General features: G+C 41.6%; 1 protein-coding gene across 3 annotated transcripts; it reads right to left on the bottom strand.

Annotated features, from left to right (window-relative positions):
- Window positions 1–683: 683 nt before the first annotated feature.
- LOC136443160 (calponin homology domain-containing protein DDB_G0272472-like) lies at window positions 684–16,405 on the bottom strand. Of its 3 annotated transcripts, XM_066440279.1 has the most exons (17): window positions 15,674–16,400; window positions 11,535–11,831; window positions 11,211–11,341; window positions 10,948–11,070; window positions 10,630–10,796; window positions 10,330–10,503; window positions 9,587–10,153; window positions 8,735–8,938; window positions 7,557–8,176; window positions 6,695–7,054; window positions 6,417–6,512; window positions 6,006–6,194; window positions 5,184–5,384; window positions 3,234–3,346; window positions 2,960–3,062; window positions 1,850–1,992; window positions 684–1,085 (listed from the first exon to the last, which is right to left on the bottom strand). In XM_066440279.1, the coding sequence occupies exons 1-17, from the start codon at window positions 15,752–15,754 to the stop codon at window positions 959–961; spliced, it is 3,696 nt and encodes a 1,231-aa protein (XP_066296376.1). In that variant the 5' UTR covers window positions 15,755–16,400; the 3' UTR covers window positions 684–958. The 3 variants fall into 3 exon arrangements, with proteins under 3 accessions (XP_066296376.1, XP_066296375.1, XP_066296377.1); XM_066440278.1 differs by having other exon boundaries at window positions 10,330–10,796; XM_066440280.1 differs by lacking the exons at window positions 684–1,085; window positions 1,850–1,992; window positions 2,960–3,062; window positions 3,234–3,346 and adding an exon at window positions 4,550–4,661 and having other exon boundaries at window positions 10,330–10,796; window positions 15,674–16,405.
- Between the last annotated feature and the right edge of the window lie 5,230 nt (window positions 16,406–21,635).

Genomic DNA, 21,635 nt, shown 5'->3' with positions numbered 1-21,635 from the left:
AAGAGGAGGGCAATAAACCATTGCCTCCAGTACAAACCATACATATCAAGTTGTATCTCTGACTGTGCTTCCTGTGTGTGTTTATTCTAATGAGGATGTTCGGCTAATTCAGATGGCTATCCATCTTGATTGGTTGCTTGCTTGTAATGATGTTTCAACTTCGAGTCAGTCCTTTTTTTAGCCTTTTGACTACTAAGAGCATGCCCCTTGAAAGTAAAGCATTCGTTTGTACTGCTTGCCAGATCTTCTCACATCATCTATCACATCAACGAAGCCTTCAGGCGTTGCAGAGAATGATATAGTGGGCAAAGATACATGTTAACTACTGAGCTCTCGACGCGAAAACTTCGAACGAGGACTGAAAGAGTTGCCAAAATGAAGCGCCACTGTAACAGCACTGATACTGATAGGGGAAACGAGAGAGTGGGTATCAGTCTGTCAGATTAGAGTTCGATTTTCTTCTCGAATTCAGTCCTAGCGGCCAGTTGAGTGTGGTATGGATCATATGGTGCAAGGCCCAGAGTCATTTGCAACACCCTTGGCTGTGTGATGTTACCGAATGCATCTTTATTCCCGCTAATTAAACCTTTAATCTTTACCACGTAAGAGTACCCATTTTTTTTTCTGAGTCATGCTTACCATATTATCCCTAAGAAAACGCGATGGAATAACCAAGACGAGCATTCATTTGTCATACTTTTAATAGGATATAAATCAGAAACAGGTAGAGCAACTGAGAACTTTACAATCTATATACGATATACTCGACACAATTTCAAGTATTTCTTTGCTCGTAAAAATGACTATATTCCACATCCTACATTGTGCACAGTATATTGATACGTTATTGCCATAGCAACACGACGTCATGATAGAACACGTTACAGCAGCATTCGTGCATTTACGTAGTGCAACGATCGAATCAAACAAACACAAATATTAGACTAGTTTTGTTCCTTCAGGTCTCTGGAGCCGGGTTCTTCGGTTTAGGTTTCGGCTTCCAGTTTTTCTTGGGGTCTTCTTTGACGTACGGTTCCCTCAAGACCTCCATTGGGACGTTGTCGAAATATGACCACACCCAGGGTCTAGAAAAACACAAATGGTAATATAATGTCAAGTGAAATTAAATTTTCAGTAGCAGTAGAGAAAACGCTTCTACAATATCATAATCGGAAAAGAGCTTACGTAACGTTTCCGGAAGGTCACGTGACAGAAACGAAGAAGTAGATCAGTGTAGGGACTTATGACAGTCACTACGCAAATTTTACGCCAATTCTAATTGTCCTTGCAGTCACACTGGCGCGCGACGCATTTGCGTTTGAAGCCCAGATTAGCAGGTTATTGGAAATCGAAATAATGAATTTGAAAATGACGTAGAATTATCAAAATGCATCAAAAGGAGATTTGGAGTAATAAAAGTTGTGATTTATGCTTTCAAGCTTATATCATGGTTTCTTGTTCTCTCTATTCGTTTTTCTGCAACGTTGCCTACCTCTACCAAACGGCTGAAACTATAGACTGAAGTATTTCGTTTTTCTACAATGTTGCCTACCTCTACTCTCCAAGCAAAGGAGGGGTCCCGGCTGGTTTTTTACGTGTTTAAGGCGTTTTCTTCGGGTTTTCTACTTTGTCTTTTTTTGTGTGGGTTGGCGACAGAAAGTAGAAAGCCCAACAAAAACGCCTAAAAACACGTCAAAAACCAGCCGGAACCCCTCCTCAGCTTGGAGAGTAGCTTACCTCCACCAAACGGCTGAAACTATAGACTGAAGACTGTACTTCGTTTTTCTACAATGTTGCCTATCTCTACCAAACGGCTGATACTATAGACTGACGCATTTTGTAGGCTTACTTGGTGAACTCCTGGCCGTGCCGTACGAAGGCCAGGTTTTTCCGCATGTTGAGGTTGTGTTCCTGCCGCCTGATCTCCTCCTCCCGCGCTAGCTCCGCCTCTAGACGGGCCTGCTCCCGCCGCTCGGAGTCAAGCTGCTCCAACTGGGGACATGGAGACGTGAAGAATGATAATATGCACACGCAACAATCAAACAACAGTCTGCACTAGCCATACAGTGCACGTCAATAGAACGTAAGCGTTTAAGGTCGTGTTCGCGTATTTAAGGTTAAAATCTCACATATAGCCTTTATAGGTTCATTAAGTTGGGTCCAAAGACATATTTTATGAAGCGGCTGTTACTCCGATGCAACGTTGACCAAAGAGAACAAAAGAGATTCGGCAGTTATAATAGGTTTAAATAGCAGGATAATTACCGTATACGCATTACAGTACTGTAACAATCTATAATGTTTATAATACTGTTTCAGGTACTGATTCATGTTTGTTGAAAAAAACTATGACAACTTCATCAAAAGGTTACACAAATACAATTTTTTCTTATCGATTAAGATGATTTGATGTCAATCATTGTTCGGTGCCAAGAAAGGAATTGGTTTTGAACTAAGACATATTTTGTCATCTCATGACCCGATTCACCTTTTGTGTTATCTGTCATGGACATTCTCCCTCCTTAGATGGGGTCTGGCAATAGAATGCAATCTCTAGTAACGATATAACTACGATTAAATAATGCCCCCCGTGTCACATAAGCACCCTCATTCAGTTAGGACACGTAAAGCGCACTTCGGTAAAGCCCTTCTTAACGAGATCCTATGATAAACGAGAGTGCCGTCGGCACTTTTTGAAAACTGGCTCATTCCAGCTCTCGACCAATCGGAAAACTGCCTAACGATGTGTCTTATAATTAATGTTGATGATCATGAGTTTCTGTTAACTCTGAAAACTAGGTCGCACAACCAGAATAAATTCTTGAATATTTACAACTGTGATGTTTGAAAAGTGCCGGGAGCAGATTCATCTATCACCGGTAGTAAAGCTTAGCTTCAGGGACTTAATATCAGGAGATTTGTTCATCTTTCTGGCAGAATTTATAATTAGAACACAAACCTCCAACCGACGCTGTCGCTCCTCCTCCAGGCGCTGCTGTTCCTCCAGTTCCGCCTGGTGGCGCTTCTCGGCTTCTTCTTGCTCTTTCAACTCCTGAAGGAACCTGTCAAGTGGTGGGATAATGTTTAGCAATATGCAGTAATAAACTCTTTTTGTATACTTCTATCATCAATTCACAAAGGTGTGGTTAAATTTGCACCTAGTATGCATTACGCTTGTGATTACGAATATATCTTCACTGGCAGACTTAAAAGTAATACTTCTAGGCCATTACTTCATTTTGACTTCCTCCCTCCTCTTCCTCTCTGCTTCCTCTTTGGCCAGGCGCCTGCGCTCTTCCGTCTCCCTCCGTTCCTCCCTCAGTTTTCTCATCGCCTCTTCCTCTGCCTGTAAGACGAAAAACAACGTCACAATAAACCTACCAAGATGACTGAACCAAGATCGTTTCGCAAACTTCTTTGCTGAAGTTCAATGTTTCGACACCCCAATGCCATAGTCAAGTTCATAGCTGCACCACGCGATCTTCTTTTATTCATGACGTTTTTTTGCGTGTTCGCCCAGCGTGAACAATCAAGTTGAATGCCATGTCGTTTTCGCTCATGGCATTCACGGTAGAAGTCGTAAATTATTCATGCGGTTTCTAGGCTGTCTGCGCTCCGATCTTTTGACAAATAGAGTTGTTATCAAGTAGACTTTAGGCTGGCATTATTGCCGGCGGCCATCTTTTGAAAATATCAGGACTGAACATTTGCTGAGACGTAGAAAATCGGCATAGATGCCAAATGTGTTAGTCTTTAATATCAGGTTGTAAGGTCACACATTTGTATATGAGGAGACTCAAAGGAGCATTCCACTCCAGAGGAGGGTAATATTTTTTTGATAGATTATATTTTTCGGGATACAAATGCACCCGACTTTTGGCGAAATTATCTGAGCTGTCTTTTTCGACAATAATCCTTTCCTAAATCCCACACGAATCCGCTTCTAATGTACTTACTTGCTTGGCTAACTTCAGGCACAATATCTAGCTAACGGTAGACGCGAAAAGCTTACGAGAGCAGTCGAGTGACTATCATACATATAGGAATGTACACAAAAGTTTAAAGACTATCGCGTCTGGAAATTCATGGTTTTGGTACTTTTGTTAGAAGCATTGAACTCTGCCATTGTTGGAAGGGCCCTCGGGGAATTCAAGAAATCGATTGCTATAATGTTCGCCCTGCGTTCAAGCTTGAACTGATGGTAAATTTGACAAACAAATCTGGATTCAAGCATAACAATTTAGTCTTTGATGAATTGTAATACGCAGTCCGCTTGTGGAGTGGAATTCCCATTTAAGAGCCGTGTGAATTGGCGTGCGTTCCGGCACTTACTGACACTTGAAGCGTGATAAAACTAGCAAGGATGCAGTACTTTATGCCACTGTTGTTTAAGTGTGCAGTTTGTCTATGTCAGTGTCCATTTATATAACTGTGAAGCTTTGCTGTCACCGACTAAAATGCCGGAAAGCCACTAGTCTGAATTACCATTGCAAGCAAAAAAAAAATAAGAAAAAATGTGCCTGAAAACCAAATCGCCAGTTGTGCTGGAATTTAAATCGATTGTTATTATCAGTGTGGCCAGCGTCTACGGCGAAATCTTATCGTTATTTCCTTACCTGGAGTCTAGCCTTTTCCTTAACCAATGCTTCCTGTTCCAACAACTTTGCGGGCGAAGACACAAGTGTACATAAGAATTCCACATACAACACTCCCTTAGTAACCCCCACATTGAGGTATATAAACAAGGCATGTTGATAAAGGTCATAAAAATAAAACTAAGGGCAGATGTGAAAATTCTGATAAATCGGTGACTAGATTGACACTGTGTGCGTGTTTGCCACAGTAGAACACACGCAGTGCGCAGTTTTGATGGATACTTCATCACTTAGACGTGCTGCCAATACTTGGTGCTTGCTGTCGAAGGCAACACATTACTTGAAATAAAACAGACGAGAATGTCGCTACATCATAACTTAAACTCCGAAGCGCAATTCTCACTCACAATTCTAAAAGTGAAGACGCATTTTATGTCTTTTTTTGCCATCAGAAAAAAGTCATATGGTGATAACTGATTAAGCGATGCTTTATGCACATTTGTTAAAACATTCAACGAATATTCAAGGTAAACTGTGCGACGGTGCCATTCGTATAACAAAAGTAGACATTATTTTCTAGTCTCTTACCGATTGCTCGGCCTTTCGTATCCTTTCCTCTTCCTCTTCTGCTTCTCTTCTCATCCGCTCCTCCTCAGCCCTTTGTTCTTCCTCTTCCCTTCGTTCTTCTTCTTCCCTTCGTTTCCGTTCGATTTCGGCCAACCTTCGCCTTTCTTCGGCGTCTCCGATCGCCCTGCGCATGCGTTCTTCGCGCTGCTGGGCCTCCAGTTGCTACGAAAACAACAACAAACACATGTCAGTTATGAACAAAAATTTACATAATCAAAACAGAATCTAACTGATGAATCAAATTCTATTCTCCAGGTGGAGGTTCGGCTCCGGCTTGTTTTTGAAGTCTTTCTAGACGTTTTTATCGGGAGTTTTAGGTTTTCTTTTTATGTAGCTGGCTGACAAAACAAGACCTGACAAAAGAGAATGCCCGATGAAAATGTCTAGAAAGACGTTCACAACAATCCGGAGCCGAACCTTTGCTTGGAGACTATCAGACTCGACCTTTGCAAAGATACATTCTTCCACGCTGAACGTCACAATGTTGCATAATTCATATATAGTCAAAGTTCATCACCGATATCAATCTATAATTCATAAATCATTTCAGAACGTGTACAATTTATGACGATCTTGTGAAGTCTATCAACTTCCATTATTGCAAAAGCTACTTGCAAGCTGCGAAGTTGTGAAGAACTAATTAATGATAAGAAAAAACTATGTAACTCAAAAACGTAGGTGTGCGTCTAAAAGCGAAGCGTCGCCCAATAACGAACATTTGGATATGTGTCTTTAAAAGCCACAAAGTAGAAATCGCAACTAAGGATAAACTAAAGATCGTACCATCTGTTTCTGCTCTTCCCGCCTCCTCTGCGCCTCTTCCCGCCGTCTCTCCTGTTCTGCCTTCCGCCGGGCCTCCCTCTCCTCTCGCGCTATTTTACGTGATTCTGCGAGAAGACGCTTGGTCTCCTCCTCCATACGTGACGCTTCTCCTGCAGTCATTTCCGCCATCTCAACCGCCGTCTGTTGGTCCTTGAAATACGAGTAGAAAATTCTATTTATTTCATCTCATGATATGCGTTTGCACTGACGTCATTCATTTTGCCAACACCTATAACTTGTGCCCGTGAATAGTTTCATCAGCTGCTGATAAGTCACTGAATAAAAAAGACTCTTTGTGCACAACCCATGTGTATCCTTTGTAGTTTGTACACAACTCAAGTGTTTTAACGTTTTTGTAATGTTTTTCTGTACCTCTATCTGACGCTTTCTTTCCTCTTCTTCACGTCTTTTTGCCTCCTCCTTTTCTCGGATCCTTTCTTTGAGTAGACGTTGTTCTTCCTCACGGCGCTATAAGGAAAAGGAGGGAGAGCGTACATTGTAACAGAGTCAATCCTCTGGATGTATCCATATCATTATACAGTACACAAGCAAGGACGAATATCTATATCTCACTACTTTGATCAGAGAAAAGTGGATGATGAATTTTCGAAACAATAGTCAGTGAGAAACAATTAAAACAATGGGTATACCTTTTTCTCTGCTTGAAGCTTCTGTTTCAGTTCTTCCTTTTCTTTCTTCAATTCCTGCGCTCGTTTCTTCTTACTATCTTTCTCTGTCTTCTCGTTCTCCTTCTGGTCGTTCTTCTCTTCTTCTTCCACATTTTCCTCCACCAGGTCCTTCTGCAGAGCCTCTAGTTCCTCCGCTAGTCTCTCATCACGGTCCTCTCTCTCACCTTCCACGCCAGCTATGTCCAGGCTATCCACCGCTGCAGGTTTGGCGTTGTCAGCATTTTCGGTGCCGTTGTCTTTTTTCTTTCCGTTCTTTTTCCTCGGAGGTTGTTTCTGCCGTGTAGCTCTCCGTGACCCAGGCTTTGACCCTGGTTTAGGCGCCTGGAGTACATGATTTGTAAAAATACATATTATGACTGATGCGGTAAATGTAATGCATATATGAAGGTAGAGATTATGATTAAGGTAGAATTGCCGCTTCTACCGGTAGAGATCCCTATCGAAGTCTCTGTTGACAGAGCCTACGGCCAGGAAGCTAGGTATGGGTTATAGAGGTCTCCCATTAATGTATCTTAAATTTCACGACAATCCATTGAATCGAACTTGAAAAGTTCTGACTGTCTTTTAAGCGAATATTTACAAACTCAGATCAGCATCTCTATCGGTTGAATCGCCGATTCGACCACACTGCAATCCTTGTCATGACAGGTATATGTGCATATATATTGCACAGACAGTCTAAGTACATGAAATGGCAAACTGAGTAAGCAGTTGCGATCACAGAAATCTTCACCGCATATCACCGCAATCCCGCCTCAGAAGAAGCACTGAAGCTCGGTGATGATAATGATGAGGAATATTTGACAAGTGCATAACAACTTACCTGTGTTGCCTTGCGGCCGGGCGATTTTTGTGGTTCCTCTTTGGCGTCAGCGTCCTTATCGGTAGACACGTCGTCGGGCATGCCAAGTTTGGCCATCAACGCTGCCCTTTCGGTCGAATTGAGGCGCCTCCTGGCGGCAGTGACAGGTTTCTCAGTAGCTGTCTCTTCACTCGAAGGAGCAGAGGGGATCGAAATAGGGTCCTTTTTCACTTTAGTTTCCTGCTGCATGACGGTGGACTCTTCAGGATTGGTTTGGGGAAGGTCGTCGCGTTCTGTCAGTGAAGACTTGCTGTCTAGAGAGTGTTTTGATTCCCCTTCCTTACTGTCGACCCCTTCGCTAGAAGATGTGACGGTTCCGAAGCCTAGTTTGGCGAGTATAGCTGCCTTTTCGTCAGGATCGATGTCTTTAATGGAAATATTGCTAGCTTGCACCTGCTCCGTACCTGAAACAGCAGTGTCTCTGCTAGGGTCTGCAGCGTCCCCTAACGTTCCAGTTTCATACTGCACGTCTTCAGCCTTGGTGATGTTAGTAAACGGATCGTCCACTTGGTCGTCTGTCCTTTGCTCTAGAATGTTTGTTCCTTTTACAAATGCACCTCCAGTCTCCAGATCGTTACCATCTGTAATATTTGCAAGGGTGACACAATGGAACAAACAAATAAACACCAAATATGTAAACAAAAGACCTGAATGTAGGCAGAAAAGTGTGCAAAATAGACTCAAATGTCGGTATACTGTGGACGTACAATGCAGAACTCAAGTTTTGATGGAATCCTTTGGTAGATATCAGACATAACAAAACTGTGTGATATATGAATATAGGAATAAAGGAAAGCAAGTTTTCGATAGTTGTAAAATACCTTTGCAAAAACAGCAACACATTTATACCTGTGATATTCAGCAAGGCGTATTATAAAATAAAGAAACAGAAATGAGTACTGTAGTTTCTTTCACTGTAACTTTAAGTTCACTGTTTTCACTGTCACCGCTGGACCGTTAACTTATCATCACAGTGAAAAACCTATTTATAATTTCTTCTCACATCCCTTCTGTTAATCACTTGCCGCCACCGTGAAGTTAAAGTTCAGTGAAAATGTCAATTTTTCTTACACCGTAAAATTTGTCTACCGTGAACTTTAAGTGAATTACAATATATTGTGTTTTAAACGTAAACTTACCCGTGCTATCGTCGTCGTCTGCTTCCCCGGAAAGGAACGAGCGAATAGTACGAATGGTGCTCTGGCTGACGCTACGAGATCTCGCGACTTCTCGCGGGGCGTGGGGTAACATGGCAACCTCCACGGGCTCCAGGACAACCTCCGTATTTTCATCCGGCAAGGAAGATTGCAACGTGAAGGAAGTCTTTCTCGCCAAGCTGTCCACTGAAATTGTTTCAAATTGAATATTTTGTAACGTGTTTTCATTTACAATCCCAGGTCCTGATCTAGGCTATACACTTCGTACCCATGGTGACAAACCGTTTCCATCAGCACTTTATATCCCTCCTTGACAACATAAGCTCGATAAAGCTACTACTAGTAGACCCTCCCACAATAGAACAATACAGGGGCACGGAAGATCTTGTAACCTGATATCACTCTTTTCCATCAATGGATGAACAATACAGTTATCTTTGCGTTATCAAGTCGACAATCCATTCCATCAAGAGACGATCCATAATTGCACGAAACCTTCTCATTTGTGAAAGGCTGATCAGTTCAGGTATGCAACTTTTGAAAATGCCTTCCGGTGTTCTCTATCCATCTCTCGTTGAATATTCATCAATGGAACAATGTATGTAGCTGTTTAGGAAAAAAGGGGTGTACATTCTACTTTTGTTACACGCTTTAAAAGCGGAAATGAGATTAGGCGAAAGCAGGAAGAGATGTATTGCCAACTGCCAATCGGGACTTATTCGATATTGGTATTTTCTATTTTGTAGCACATAAAGATGGTATGTCAGCCAACTGGTAATGAGAATATGAGACTACAACGGACTTCCTTAAAACTTGGTATGACTCAAGACTGACCTGTGTATTGTGGCAACAACGGTCTCAGAGCTTCGACGTTTTGACGAAATCTCTCGTCTGATTCCTCTTCAGTCTCTGCTATTTCATTTCGCGGAACATTTTGACTCGACGCTGGACGAGAGGCAGATTGAAAAATTGAATCTACGTCCGACGAATGGAATGACGATTGCCTGTTGTCTAGAATTCTCCCCGTAGTATCTATAGGCCAATCTTCTTTTTGATGTAACAACCTGACGTTTGTATCTCGTTGCTCGGCTGTCTCATAACCGGTGTCATTGTGCGGACGCGGACTTTTGATGCCGTCACTTCCGTTTCCGCTGGCAAGTCCCTGCGATCGTTTTTGTCGACGGGAGGACGTCGTTGACGTTGACCTTGAGCGAATGTCTTTAAAACGACCGTCGTCTTGCTCACTTTCGCCATCTGACCGAGACGTTTCCAGGTGACTTTTTGTCCCAACCCCGTGCTGCTCTAGCTCGCTCCCAGGGTCCTCCTTTCCGGAAGATTCCATAACAGATGGGGGTGGAGGGGTTATCGTCAGAGACTGGGGGCTCATCTTAGCTCGGACGTCTGTTGGATGAAGTTGAACAAATCTCAACAAAACTTCTTTTAGAGAAAGAGACATTGTTTACCAATTTTAGAATCTCATTTTCATATCCGAATTTATGTGGTCACATTCAAGCAGCTACAGCAACCAAAGCATGAAGTATCATAGTTTTAACCATTGAACAGAGAATCACACTTACCTAAATCAAGCCTTTCGTGGTTTCCCAGTAAAGACCTTGACTTTGAAGACGATGAAGTAGCACGGTTCTTCTTTGATGACTTCTTACTTCGCACAGTCGACCTACTAGACGTCAGGCTTGAGCTACTGGTGCTGTCGTCTGATTGGACAGCGTCGTCATGTTCATAAAACTGCCCTGAAATTTGGCGGGAAAACGATTGTGACTCAGGTAATCGATGTGTTTTCTTCCTCACCATCCCTTTAACCTTTGAACCTTCACCTCCAACCTTAATACCGTTGTCATGATGAGATGACCTGTGACCTTTGGTGAGCAGAAATCCTTCGTCCGACTCGTCGTCTGCATAGTTTGAGGTGCGAGACGCGAAGTCCTGCGCCTGCGCAGTGCTGAACGGACGGCCGAGGTAGGTACCTGTAGACTGGAGCGAGGCTAGCAGCTGGCCGGAGGAAAGCCTGTTGCTCGATCCAATCCTAAAACAAAGAATCAAACATTTTGGATCTGCCTATCTTAGCGATGTGGCTCGACTCTGTTGTGATTAACTACCAGGAAAATTGCAAGCACTTTCTGTTTTCACAAATATAACGAAGAAGTGCGTCACTTTGTACATATTTAACAACTTACCCGGAGCTATATGACCGACTGTGCCCCTTGAACCCAAAGTCACTGCTGAGAGTCCTGCTGTTGTCACTGAGGAACAGCAGATCAGACCGACTGGAGTCGGATTCTCTGGAAAACTTTTGTCGGCTGGAAGTGTAGAAGGAATGTGTCAGTTTCTTGACGACATGTCCCTAGACTTAACCCCCTCTTCCCTTTGGGTTTTACACTTTGGGTTTTACAGTGAAATACGCATACATGGGACTGCTAGTTATGATTCGACGGCTTACCCTGCAGACGACTTCAAATGTCTAAGATAAACCCCCAAGTCTCCTCCAGGCTGTGCTCGCGAGTCGATACTTCTTTCGTCAAGACCCTTCAAGAAACGGAGGAACGTCTTGCCCTTCGGTTCGTCCGCAGCCTATAAGGATCAAAAAGAAGAAAGTTCATCATAAATCCTAAGGCTTATAGAAAAGAAAGAAAAAAGAAAGAACGACAACACTACTAGTAGTTACATGTAGTATAGAGCCAGTGACCTATTTTCATTAAAACTACTGTATCCCGCAGTGACTGTTCCCGTTGTGATGACAAGTCTGACCAGCTGCGCCACTTACCTCTTCAAGTCCAAACTGCAGTACCGACTCGATCAGCCCGTCCACCGTGCCCAGGGTAATGCCTGCCTCCGTACCTTTCAGCCGGTCCCGTGACCTTCTGGGGCGATGGACGCTCTGCTGCGCATGCTCCGCCATCAGAAGGTCCGGGGTGGTGAAGAGTAGTAAGGGCCCCCGGCGGGTCAGGTACGTCCTGGGCAGGACCACCTCGCCATCGTCCCGCGCCATGCTGGGGTGAAGCGGCCATACTGTCTTCTCAGGGGGAACCAGCGAGGGCAGGAAGGACTGAACTGGGTACTCCTGGGGATGAGATGGGATAAAAAAAACATCGATCAGAACAAGACAGTTTGGCTCCTGAAATGATAGAGACTATAAATAACAGGACAGAATAAGGAACAGGGCGGAATAATGAACATGACTGTTTATCCGCAATTTGGAACATGCATGATCACTTCAGAGAAAACATTATCCCTGCACTACGCCCATACATTTCTTTGTTACTTTATCATGGCGATTTTACTGGCGATGCCAAGACGTCCCAAAATTAACTGATGATTAAAACCGTTAGGTCTAGAGTACCGATAGTTGAACCCATAAGGTTACCGTGTTTAACACCCGTAGGTGTGTGTAAGACCCGTGAAACAGGTGGCTCAGTGACAGGTGACACCAGGCTCGAGTAAACGATCGATACAAGATTTGGACGCGATTCAAACTAAATTCAAAAGTGAAGGGGCTTCAAAACACGGTCAAAGTAGCCTAGATGCCTTTCCCTCTCTACAGCTCTAGGGACTAGGAGCTTGAAGTTCACTAACACCGTAGAACACTTGACGTTTTGGTTAAGCATAGCAAAGCTCTCTCAGAGAGTCCTTCAACATGTACGAAAACAACCATCCGGATTTTCATAACGTATGGACCAAGGACTGTACAAACGATTCCATCTGATTTTGTTGAAGTATTTCAGTGACTTTTGAGTACTTTTTGACGAAGTAACTATGTTTTACTTTAAATTGACCTTGACTGACTTGTAATTGAAATGATTGGCCGTGGCAATGAATTGTATGTTGTCATAGCAACACAGAGGCACAAGAACAGTTGTATTAGTGACTATTACACAACGTTTTGCTCCAGATGCTGTCTGTATGAACATCTTTGTGTACCTGTCTCTTTGCTTCTAACCCACGCATGGTGTATACAAATGCACGGGACTTACAATAACACTTCCATACAGCCCCTTTTCAAGTAACCTCTTATACAAACATACCAAACCCTGAAGCATTCTACGAACAAAAAACACCGTGGTTCGTCCTTGTCACACTGAAGTGTTGTCGTTAGACTCTTTAGTGTGACCCTGCCGCAAGTCGGCACGCGCCGCTGCGTCACGGAGAACTGTCGTGCAAACACAGCCTCTCGCAAAGTAAACCCGCCGGGACAAAAGTCACCAAGCCAGGCCGGATTATGGCACAAAGTCCTTTCACGTTAACCTCAAAGGTGGTCTTATAGATAAGGAAACAGATTACATGAACACGTTGACATTTTTATAATGACATAAATCCGTGTAACAGCAATAGCCACTCACTCACTCACTCACTCTTAAATATAGATGATTTTTATGTTCAGTGAATTGAGTAATGCACCAGGTTGGTATGTGCTACAAAATTGTTTCTTTGTGATTCTCGTCCATTGTTAGATACTATCACACAACTGTTCAACTTCAGATCATGATATTTGGACAAATAGAAGTTGCTTGGAATGAACTAATGGTCCCTTTCTTGTGTTATGTGAACATATATCAGTGGTTTTGTTAAATGTTGACATTTTTGTGAGCATTCAGATTCACACAACATTCATTTCACTTTATTCTGCTAGGAATACAACTTTTGGGAAATAAATAAAAGAACTAAAGCATCGTTTCTTTATACATCTATCTTATACTTTATAGCCAGATAGCTTGCGTGCATTTGCAGGAAAACAAACAAATAATAGCAATCATGGTCTCTTAATTCAATTTAAATAGAAAAACAGGTCACCCCAAATTGCGGTAATCAAGATGGTAAAAATCACACAGCACAGTACTTACAGTAAATAAGCACTAATCTAATTTCTGATGACAATCGATATGTTTCCGACCTTAAGAACAAAAAGGGCACTTTTGATAACGAGAACAAGCACTATAGTAGCGGTCTAGTTACACAGTCGTTAAACAAGCTAATGCGAGGGGACAGCGAGCGTTTCAACTATCGATTTAAATGTCAAGAAGGCTGCCATGTTACTATAGTTTTAGTTGTTATTCGTGATATGTGAAAAAATGATAGGCACGTTAAAAAGTTGTTAGCCTCAAGATGTAGACTCCATAAATGGCCATCGTAAAGCACCTCCACCCGCTTACATGCAACACTAGTGCAACAAACAGCCTTGAAAAAGAAGACTGTAATTTGTGGCTAAAGACTAAAACAGTCTCCCCACGATGACCGTCATTCATTATGTAGTAATTAGAGGCTAGACGGAGTCAGTCTATTCAGATTGGTACAATTGACCCTGCCCAGTAAGGAGTTTTTTTCTGGCATCGGAAAAGGGCGACAACCATAAAATTGTACAACATCACAAAAAATGCAATTTTAGTTAGTCAGAAAAAAGAGTTAGGATACCGAGTTAGATGGCAAACTAATTCTTTTTGTCCATTAGTTACTCTATTTTAGCAGATTTCTAAACCGTTTTCGACTCAAGCGGGAGGTCTTGTAGAGATTGATTCATAGCTGTGTTAACTCATTCGACCAGCAGACATCACGACATCGCTGTAATGTCGTATCTTATCTGAGAATCTGTTAATTTTCAACCGATAATTAACCTGGCAGTCGCTGTGCGTGTCCATTAGGAGATATGGGGAGAATAGAAGTCTGGACCTGCACAAAAGCACTTCTGCACCAGCGAACAGAGATAGAAGGGACTGGACGGACGCGTTCTCATTAAAACATTTAGCCTCTAGAAACAAGTTGTGTGGTTATTTTGGGGGTCTTGTAGTATTTAGTGAGTATTACGGTAACTATAAAATCACTCAAATGTTAACTTTAAGAATGATTCTAAAACCCATTATAAGTCTTCTTTTTTATAATTTTCTAAAAAAAGTCGTTCTACTTTAAGTAACCATGCCTTGTCTTTATCTTGGGCCTTACTTACCTCAAACATCTTGTTTATGTAGTCAGGCACAACGGACGTACAAACATTTTCCCACAACAAGGAACACAAAAGAGCTAGTCCATACATTGTCCGCGAATTATGGGAGACATTCACAGCACAACAGAACAGCGTGAAATTGGGTGTAGGATTTCTTAATGAAAGAGGGAATATTGTTTTAACTTTTCACGCTGTTTGGCGACATGTTTGCGGTAGTTTTACGCCGTTTGGGCTCCTTATAGCCGAAGGTTGGTTTGTGTCACCCGGGTAACCACACACCTTACAGCGCAATGTGGACATGTAGGACACACATTCAGGACTGGGGTATTGTCTCAAATGTTGAGAAATGGACTTGTGTATATGTGGAACGTTTCTTCAACCATAACTCGATTATAGTTTCTAAGGGAAACAGCCAAACAACTGATAGTCGTGGCTTTGTGACAAAATAAGTCCTGGTAAGAGAAACCGCCGGAACAATTAGAAAACGGAAATCTTCTGTGCTCTCTTATTTCGGTCAATCGTAAGTAATTTTGAGATGTTGCGTGCAAGAATGATAAAGGTTACGCCACGCTGGAAAAACCTTTCTCTCAAATGTGTACAAAATTGAATATAAAATGTACCGTAAAACTAGGAAAAGGGTCTGAGCATATTTCTTTTCAAGCACGTTTGACACTTTTTCAACTGAAACGTCATTTCCTTTTTTCACAGTGTTTGGTGATCTACTAAAAGTGAATCTTATCAGAATGTTTTAAAAAGTTCATCAACACTTAGTCATCTCTAGTATGTTCTTTATGTTTTTACATTGTATGCAGAATTTGGAATACATATATCAGTCGTCTGTCTGTATCCACTTCGCTCCCAGCCAACAAGTGGGAATTGGTCAGTAATTAAATAATTAATGACACCCTGAAGGCAAAATATTTGTTGAACAGTTCTAAGAAGAGAAAAAATCTTCAAACAAAGTGACTTACCTCAGATTGGTCCACAACCTTCAGGATTCCGTTTTGCTTCCCCTGTCCTCGCGATAGAGGACTCAGCAGCGAGTTCCACATGTCCGAGTTCTAAACCCGTACGGTTTGTCGCACTAAAACGTATAGTTACACTTGTATGTACCCGTATTTGTCTGTAGTATATTGTATACTGTAGTTGTCTCGTCCTGTCTGTATACTGCTGTCATGATGGTGTGTACATGTTTTATACGCACACAGAACGTTGAAGTGGTCACCGGTCGCTCTGTTTATAGTAGAGACTTGGCGCACGACGGCTTGTCGAGAGTCGGTACTGTGATCTTCTAGTCCCATATGCCCTAAAACCCTCACTGCATTAGCGCAAACGATGTCTTGCTGTTTCCATAGATACCACCTTTAGCGAGTATGCCACTCAGATAACATAAATCCTCTGCGTCTATAAATATACCTGTGCCGGCAAAATGTACTATAACACGATCCCAGTCTGCAGCGTTCACGGCAGCCCCCAAAATCGTCTGTCTTTCACTCAGCTTGAATCACCATGGCAACAGACGCTGAACACGGCAGCTTCAAGTCGGCAGTAGATTCACACTTGTTGGAAGACCGCAAACGTAGAGCCACGCTTTCTGTCAGTAAATCCCTCCTCCATTTTGAATGGAGAGACGATAATCTATAACCGTCTAGCATCGACGGTCGTTTACATACCGTAACTATGTCGACGGGTCGCGACCAAGGGACGGTACGTTATGTAGAATCGTCAACTCAATTATGCCAACCTATCTGATTTACAAACGCATTCATGTAATGTTATACATTTTTAATATCGCATGTTTGTGAAGAAAGGCCAAAGTTAAGGTTATGTCTTGGGGGAAATTGTATATCCTTTCTAACAACATTTTGATGAGATGGCATACGGCATTTTCTAAAGGTCATGTAGAATGGTGGTATTGAAAACCCGATAGTAAGTCTCGTGAGTACAATAAAACATTTCAACTCTAGCCTTTCGGTAAATTGTAAATCTGTTAAAGAAGTCCAGTAATGATATCGAGCATCGAAAAGGTTGTGACACTCATGATAAACTTAATACACAAGCCGAAATGATTGCACGAAATAAATACCTTGTGTAAATTTACAGACTGGAAATGATATTTCTCGTGTTGGTTTCGTTTTGGTTAAATTTTGAATTGAAAAAAAAAAATATTCTGAAGTTCCTTTTCCATTAACTCAAGCTGTTCCAAGCTATAAAAATCAGAGAATACGGTAGGAATTCCGTTCGTCAGTTATAGTTGTAGTTTTTAAACATCTTATCCACGCCGTAGACAGATAGACAACTTTTTTTCATAAATATGCAAAAAAAGAAAACAACAGTCAAGTTTCAAAGCCTGTCCTTTCAATGCTTTATAAAACCAGTCCATTCACCAATCGAGTGAAGAAACGCACCGTCCCTGGTCCCGCCATTGTTGCGCCCGAGGCGTTTTCCCGACCAATCTTCTGTGCCCAGAGAATGGGCCCGACACAATGGGCACTGATTGGCTGCTGAACACACCCTGGTAGGTTTTCCGGTAGAACAGGTGTAACGCAGTCTGCACCTGCTGGCGTGAGGACTAGTAACTAGATAACTACACGTTTGTCTGCTACACTAGACGTGTTATGAAGATGTGTTATATAGACGTGTTATACAGACTTGTTATACAGAAATTATGGGTATAAGTATTTCATTAGAACAGGTGTATCGCAGTCTGTACCTGCTGGCGTTGGGACTAGTAACTAATAAACTACACGTTTGTCTGTCATAACTAGACGTGTTATGAAGAAGTGTTTTATAGACGTGTTATACAGACGTGTTATACAAAAAATATGGGTCATTTAGGCACAAAACAAGAATCAAATTTGGAATATTTTCGGTAGAACAGGTGTAGCGCAGTCTGCACCCGCAGGCGTCCACTAACTAGACATGTTATACAGAAAATTATGGGCCGTTTAGGCGAAAAACACGGGTCATTTTAACAGAAAAAGTCACGGAACGTTGGAACATAGCATTAGAACAGGTGTATTTCAGTCTTTACATGAGAGGGTTGACATATGTGTCGTTAACTAAACGTGTCAATAGGCTAATTATGTGCTGTTTAGTAACAGGTAGGGAGCTTTGGACTCTATCAAGTCGAATACCTTCAAAAGTTATGACGAGAATAAACATACCATGATCAACATGGAAAGGGCCGTTCTCCCTTAGACTGCAGTATGAATCGTTATTACACATCAAGTGGTAAATCTGTATTGATGTATTTATTCATGCCTCGTAAAACGCCTAGTATGGTTCAAGGAACTTCGATTTTCGAAGAGATGTATACTTCTATGTGTGAAATATGAATGAAAAAAGGTGGCAAATTCCGAAAATATTAAAAGACAGAAATAGTGTTGACTCGGTAAGTTTTGCCGAAATCTTACACACACCAATCTTTGAGTCAACTTTTGAGTCTTCGTGCACTGTTGAAATAAGCTTCTAGAACTGTCAAAATGAGTTACTAACTTGGCTGCAGTGCCACATTGTCCCTGTCTTTGTCTTGTCTTAAACCAAATAAAGATAAACGACCTTTGAGTCTACCTACCCACCATTCGTCCCCTCTTACTTTATCTCGACCTGTCCCTTGAACGAACGCTAAGTCTATCACAGATATATATAAGAGACGTTTAGAACCGCATTTGATTTACAACATACTTCATTAGAGCACATTCCCCGCCTCACTTAACATTTGACGAAGTTTTCTGTGCGACACTTTAACTGTGCCCTTCCACCCTCGGTAAATAAATTAGCGCTTTTATCCCCCAACAGTAACAGTAGAGTCAATTTGAGTACAAAGGCCGGTCAACACAATTAAGATACCTGAGTGCTTGTTCGTATCCAGGTAGATTTTATAGAGGTGCACCCAAACAGTTGGAGTTACGACTGACGTCTTTCACTATCATTATCTTCCTCATAAAAAAGAATCATGTAACACCAAGCAGTTTGGTTGCACCGATACTACATTTTTCGGCCAGCATGCTACTTGTATAACGACAGGCCTCATCTATTAGATATTGGCAAACAATTTAAAGAAGAGAAATTTTAGCGTTCATAAAACTCATTTTGAAGGAGTTGTGAGGCCACATTGTCACAGTTCTTATCATACATACATGTCTACCCTGCGCCATTTAAGTGTTTGAATTACAGAAAAGGCAGAAGTATTTCTAAATGTTTAAAAAAAAGCTGATAGATGATATAGTACCAATCAGTTTCTAGAAAGAAACATTGTCTGAAGATTAGTATTTCACATGAACACGAAGTGGTTTAATAAGCCATCTTGAGGTCATGCCCTTTCATTAATACTTTGTTATTAATCCCCTTCTGAATGTAATCAATCATCACATCAACCGACGCGATAATGACAACATAAACTGTCGTGCAAATTAGCTGTCAATCACCGTAGTGCATCGCCCTCCCCTCAATGACGTTCACGTTTCCATAGCGACGGCTATAAAACAATACGTAATGTCACTATGTGAAGTAGCTTTCTAAGTGATCCAAACAACATTCTAACAACATACACAACACCATGAATATCTTATGAGTCTTGATTGAGCGGAAGTGACGTCTCTCTCGACGGAAGTCACGTCATGTCTCCACCTATTAAACCGCAATAATGGATTCCGCGATTAACGATAAGCTACTTCGGCATAAGTAATGAATTATTGATACGTGCTCAATACAAAATGGTATCAAAAGGATGGGAGGGGTATTATTTCATCTCTTTCAGGAAGGTATTAGAGTGTCATATCTTGTTAATGTAGTCACGCATTCAGCATAAATGTACGCCATATTAAGCGAATAGAAACAGGTTCTTTTCGTAATATTAGGTATCGTTGTCTGTGTGATTAAAAATCGTGCTTAATATGAGTCTAACTATCCAGGACTCCATTTGAAATCGTCATGTTGAAAGACCTTTTGAAATTAGTGAATACAGACGACAGTGAGAATATGGCGACGTATCAAGACCTCGTCACGACATCCATTATTTTCCCTCACGCATGTTATTTCGTCCACAAGTCCACTACAAATGAATCAAAACACATAATGTAACCCTCCCTTGTCCGTTCTAAAATCTCTAAGTATGATGTATGGAAGTGCTTTAAATGTATTTCACAATAGACTCATGTACTGACAGCATGCATTCGCACTTATGAAAAAACGTTACCAATTTGTTTTTCTGTCTAGAGGCCGCCTGGGTCACTTCTCACTTCTTTACTAGAGATATGACTTTATTTTTCTATATCACATGACTCATCCAAGTTTTTGGGAACTTGACGGTGACACAATAGAGGCCTCACGTCGACAATTGGGTCGGCTCAACGACGCGAACACTATGTGCTTGTAGCCACAACAATGCATTCGTCTGAAAAATATCGATTCCTCTTCCAGAGAAATTAGTCTTTCGTACTTTTCAAACGAACAACACGATCAGCTGACAAAGGCTTGCCATCACAGTCAGTCCGCGTCTTTTGTTACTGATTCAGATTAATCTGCTGTGTTACGCGATCGGGTTTCACATAATAGCAGGCTTTTGCAACCCGATATTTTACGTGCAAACGTTACCAGATGGTAAAACCACTTGACTGTGCGATGTTAACAGTTACTATGTGCTTCCAGCGCTTGCTAAAACACATTTATCAAGATATTCACACGCACTAAAACATATTGATATACACATGCACTAATGTATTACACAAAGTTTATCACCAAATGGCTTTCGTACTTGGATAGAATTTACTACGTAACATATCTACTGTTTATTTTGCCTCTCTTATATTGCTGGCTACCTACTTAGCGTACTCTATACGATTAGTGGTCAAATGTTGATTTAACATTGAAGAGCTTAGAATTTATAAGCGTCTATCTGAATGCTAAACCGTCGTGGTGAGTGATGGCCATTTTGTATATTTATGTTCGCCATCAAAATTCTTTTTGATCTTAGTGCTTTGATCAATGGACCTTGTCAGGAGCTGGTTGTGTCGCAACAGAGATATTTTCAAGGCTAGTTTTATTTTATCTCGTGCTTGTTAATTTCTTTTTGCATTTATCGTGAAACTCACTAGACCAGAGAGAAGCAATTACAAGATTGATTTTTTTTTTTCAAAATTTCGTTGGTAAAAAATGTGCACTGCTTACATTTACCGCTAGATGTCGCCTTGAAAGTTTATCACGAAGAAGAGATTTGGTTCATTGCGGAAGCATGTATTATTGATATGGTGGGCTTTTGTTGCTAGACAAGGAATATGCCAGCCACGATTTCCCTTGTATTTCTTTAAGTGTCGTTTCCTCATGATATACGACAAAAACCGATATCACTGTACAATTGAACAATCCGAAATACCGCCCTTTAGGGCAAGAAATTGTCCATTTCATCCCCAAGAGCTTCAATCAAACTGGAAGCTTTGCGATTTTATGTACTATCGTGCACTCAGAAAACCTCTTTGTGTATGTATTAAGGACGTTTTGCCGTGTAATAGAAATCTCCGAGCGGAAGTAAAATCTAACGATATGTATTAGATGGGCCCGGGAACATTGTGTCCTGACACAGGCGCATTACCGCACGACCCCTACACATCCCTTATGAGACGTTATAATATCAAGCGGCCACGAAAGCGCTTCCAAGGTTGAATATATTTGTCAAGTACGCATCTATCTTCCTGTGACATTTACGGGAGATTACAAGGATCGCTTGTAATGGTACGGCCAAAACGGAACGACTGCACAACAAGGTAATTTGTGACCGTAATTCTGGTAAAACGTTTGACGATAGGACTGCAAGGGCCGCCTGTCGAACAGAGTCTGAAATGCAGAGAATTTAACTACCCAGATTTCTCATATGAGGAACACTCATTATGTGCGCTACGACCCCTTGGTGGCTTATAAAGTTGCATTCTCAAC

The sequence above is a fragment of the Branchiostoma lanceolatum genome, chromosome 10 (assembly GCF_035083965.1).
Source record: "Branchiostoma lanceolatum isolate klBraLanc5 chromosome 10, klBraLanc5.hap2, whole genome shotgun sequence".
NCBI lineage: Eukaryota > Metazoa > Chordata > Leptocardii > Amphioxiformes > Branchiostomatidae > Branchiostoma > Branchiostoma lanceolatum.
Note: the sequence above shows the minus strand (reverse complement) of the source record. Positions and strands in the feature narration are given on the sequence as shown.

Excerpts from the sequence above, each read along its gene's own strand:
- LOC136443160 (XM_066440278.1), bottom strand. The coding sequence starts at position 15,754 with ATGTGGAACTCGCTGCTGAGTCCTCTATCGCGAGGACAGGGGAAGCAA. Across the intron at positions 10,154-10,329 it reads CCACGAAAGGCTTGATTTAG|ACGTCCGAGCTAAGATGAGC; the intron begins GTAAGTGTGATT and ends TTCATCCAACAG. Across the intron at positions 6,513-6,694 it reads AGCTTCAAGCAGAGAAAAAG|CGCCGTGAGGAAGAACAACG; the intron begins GTATACCCATTG and ends TTTTCCTTATAG.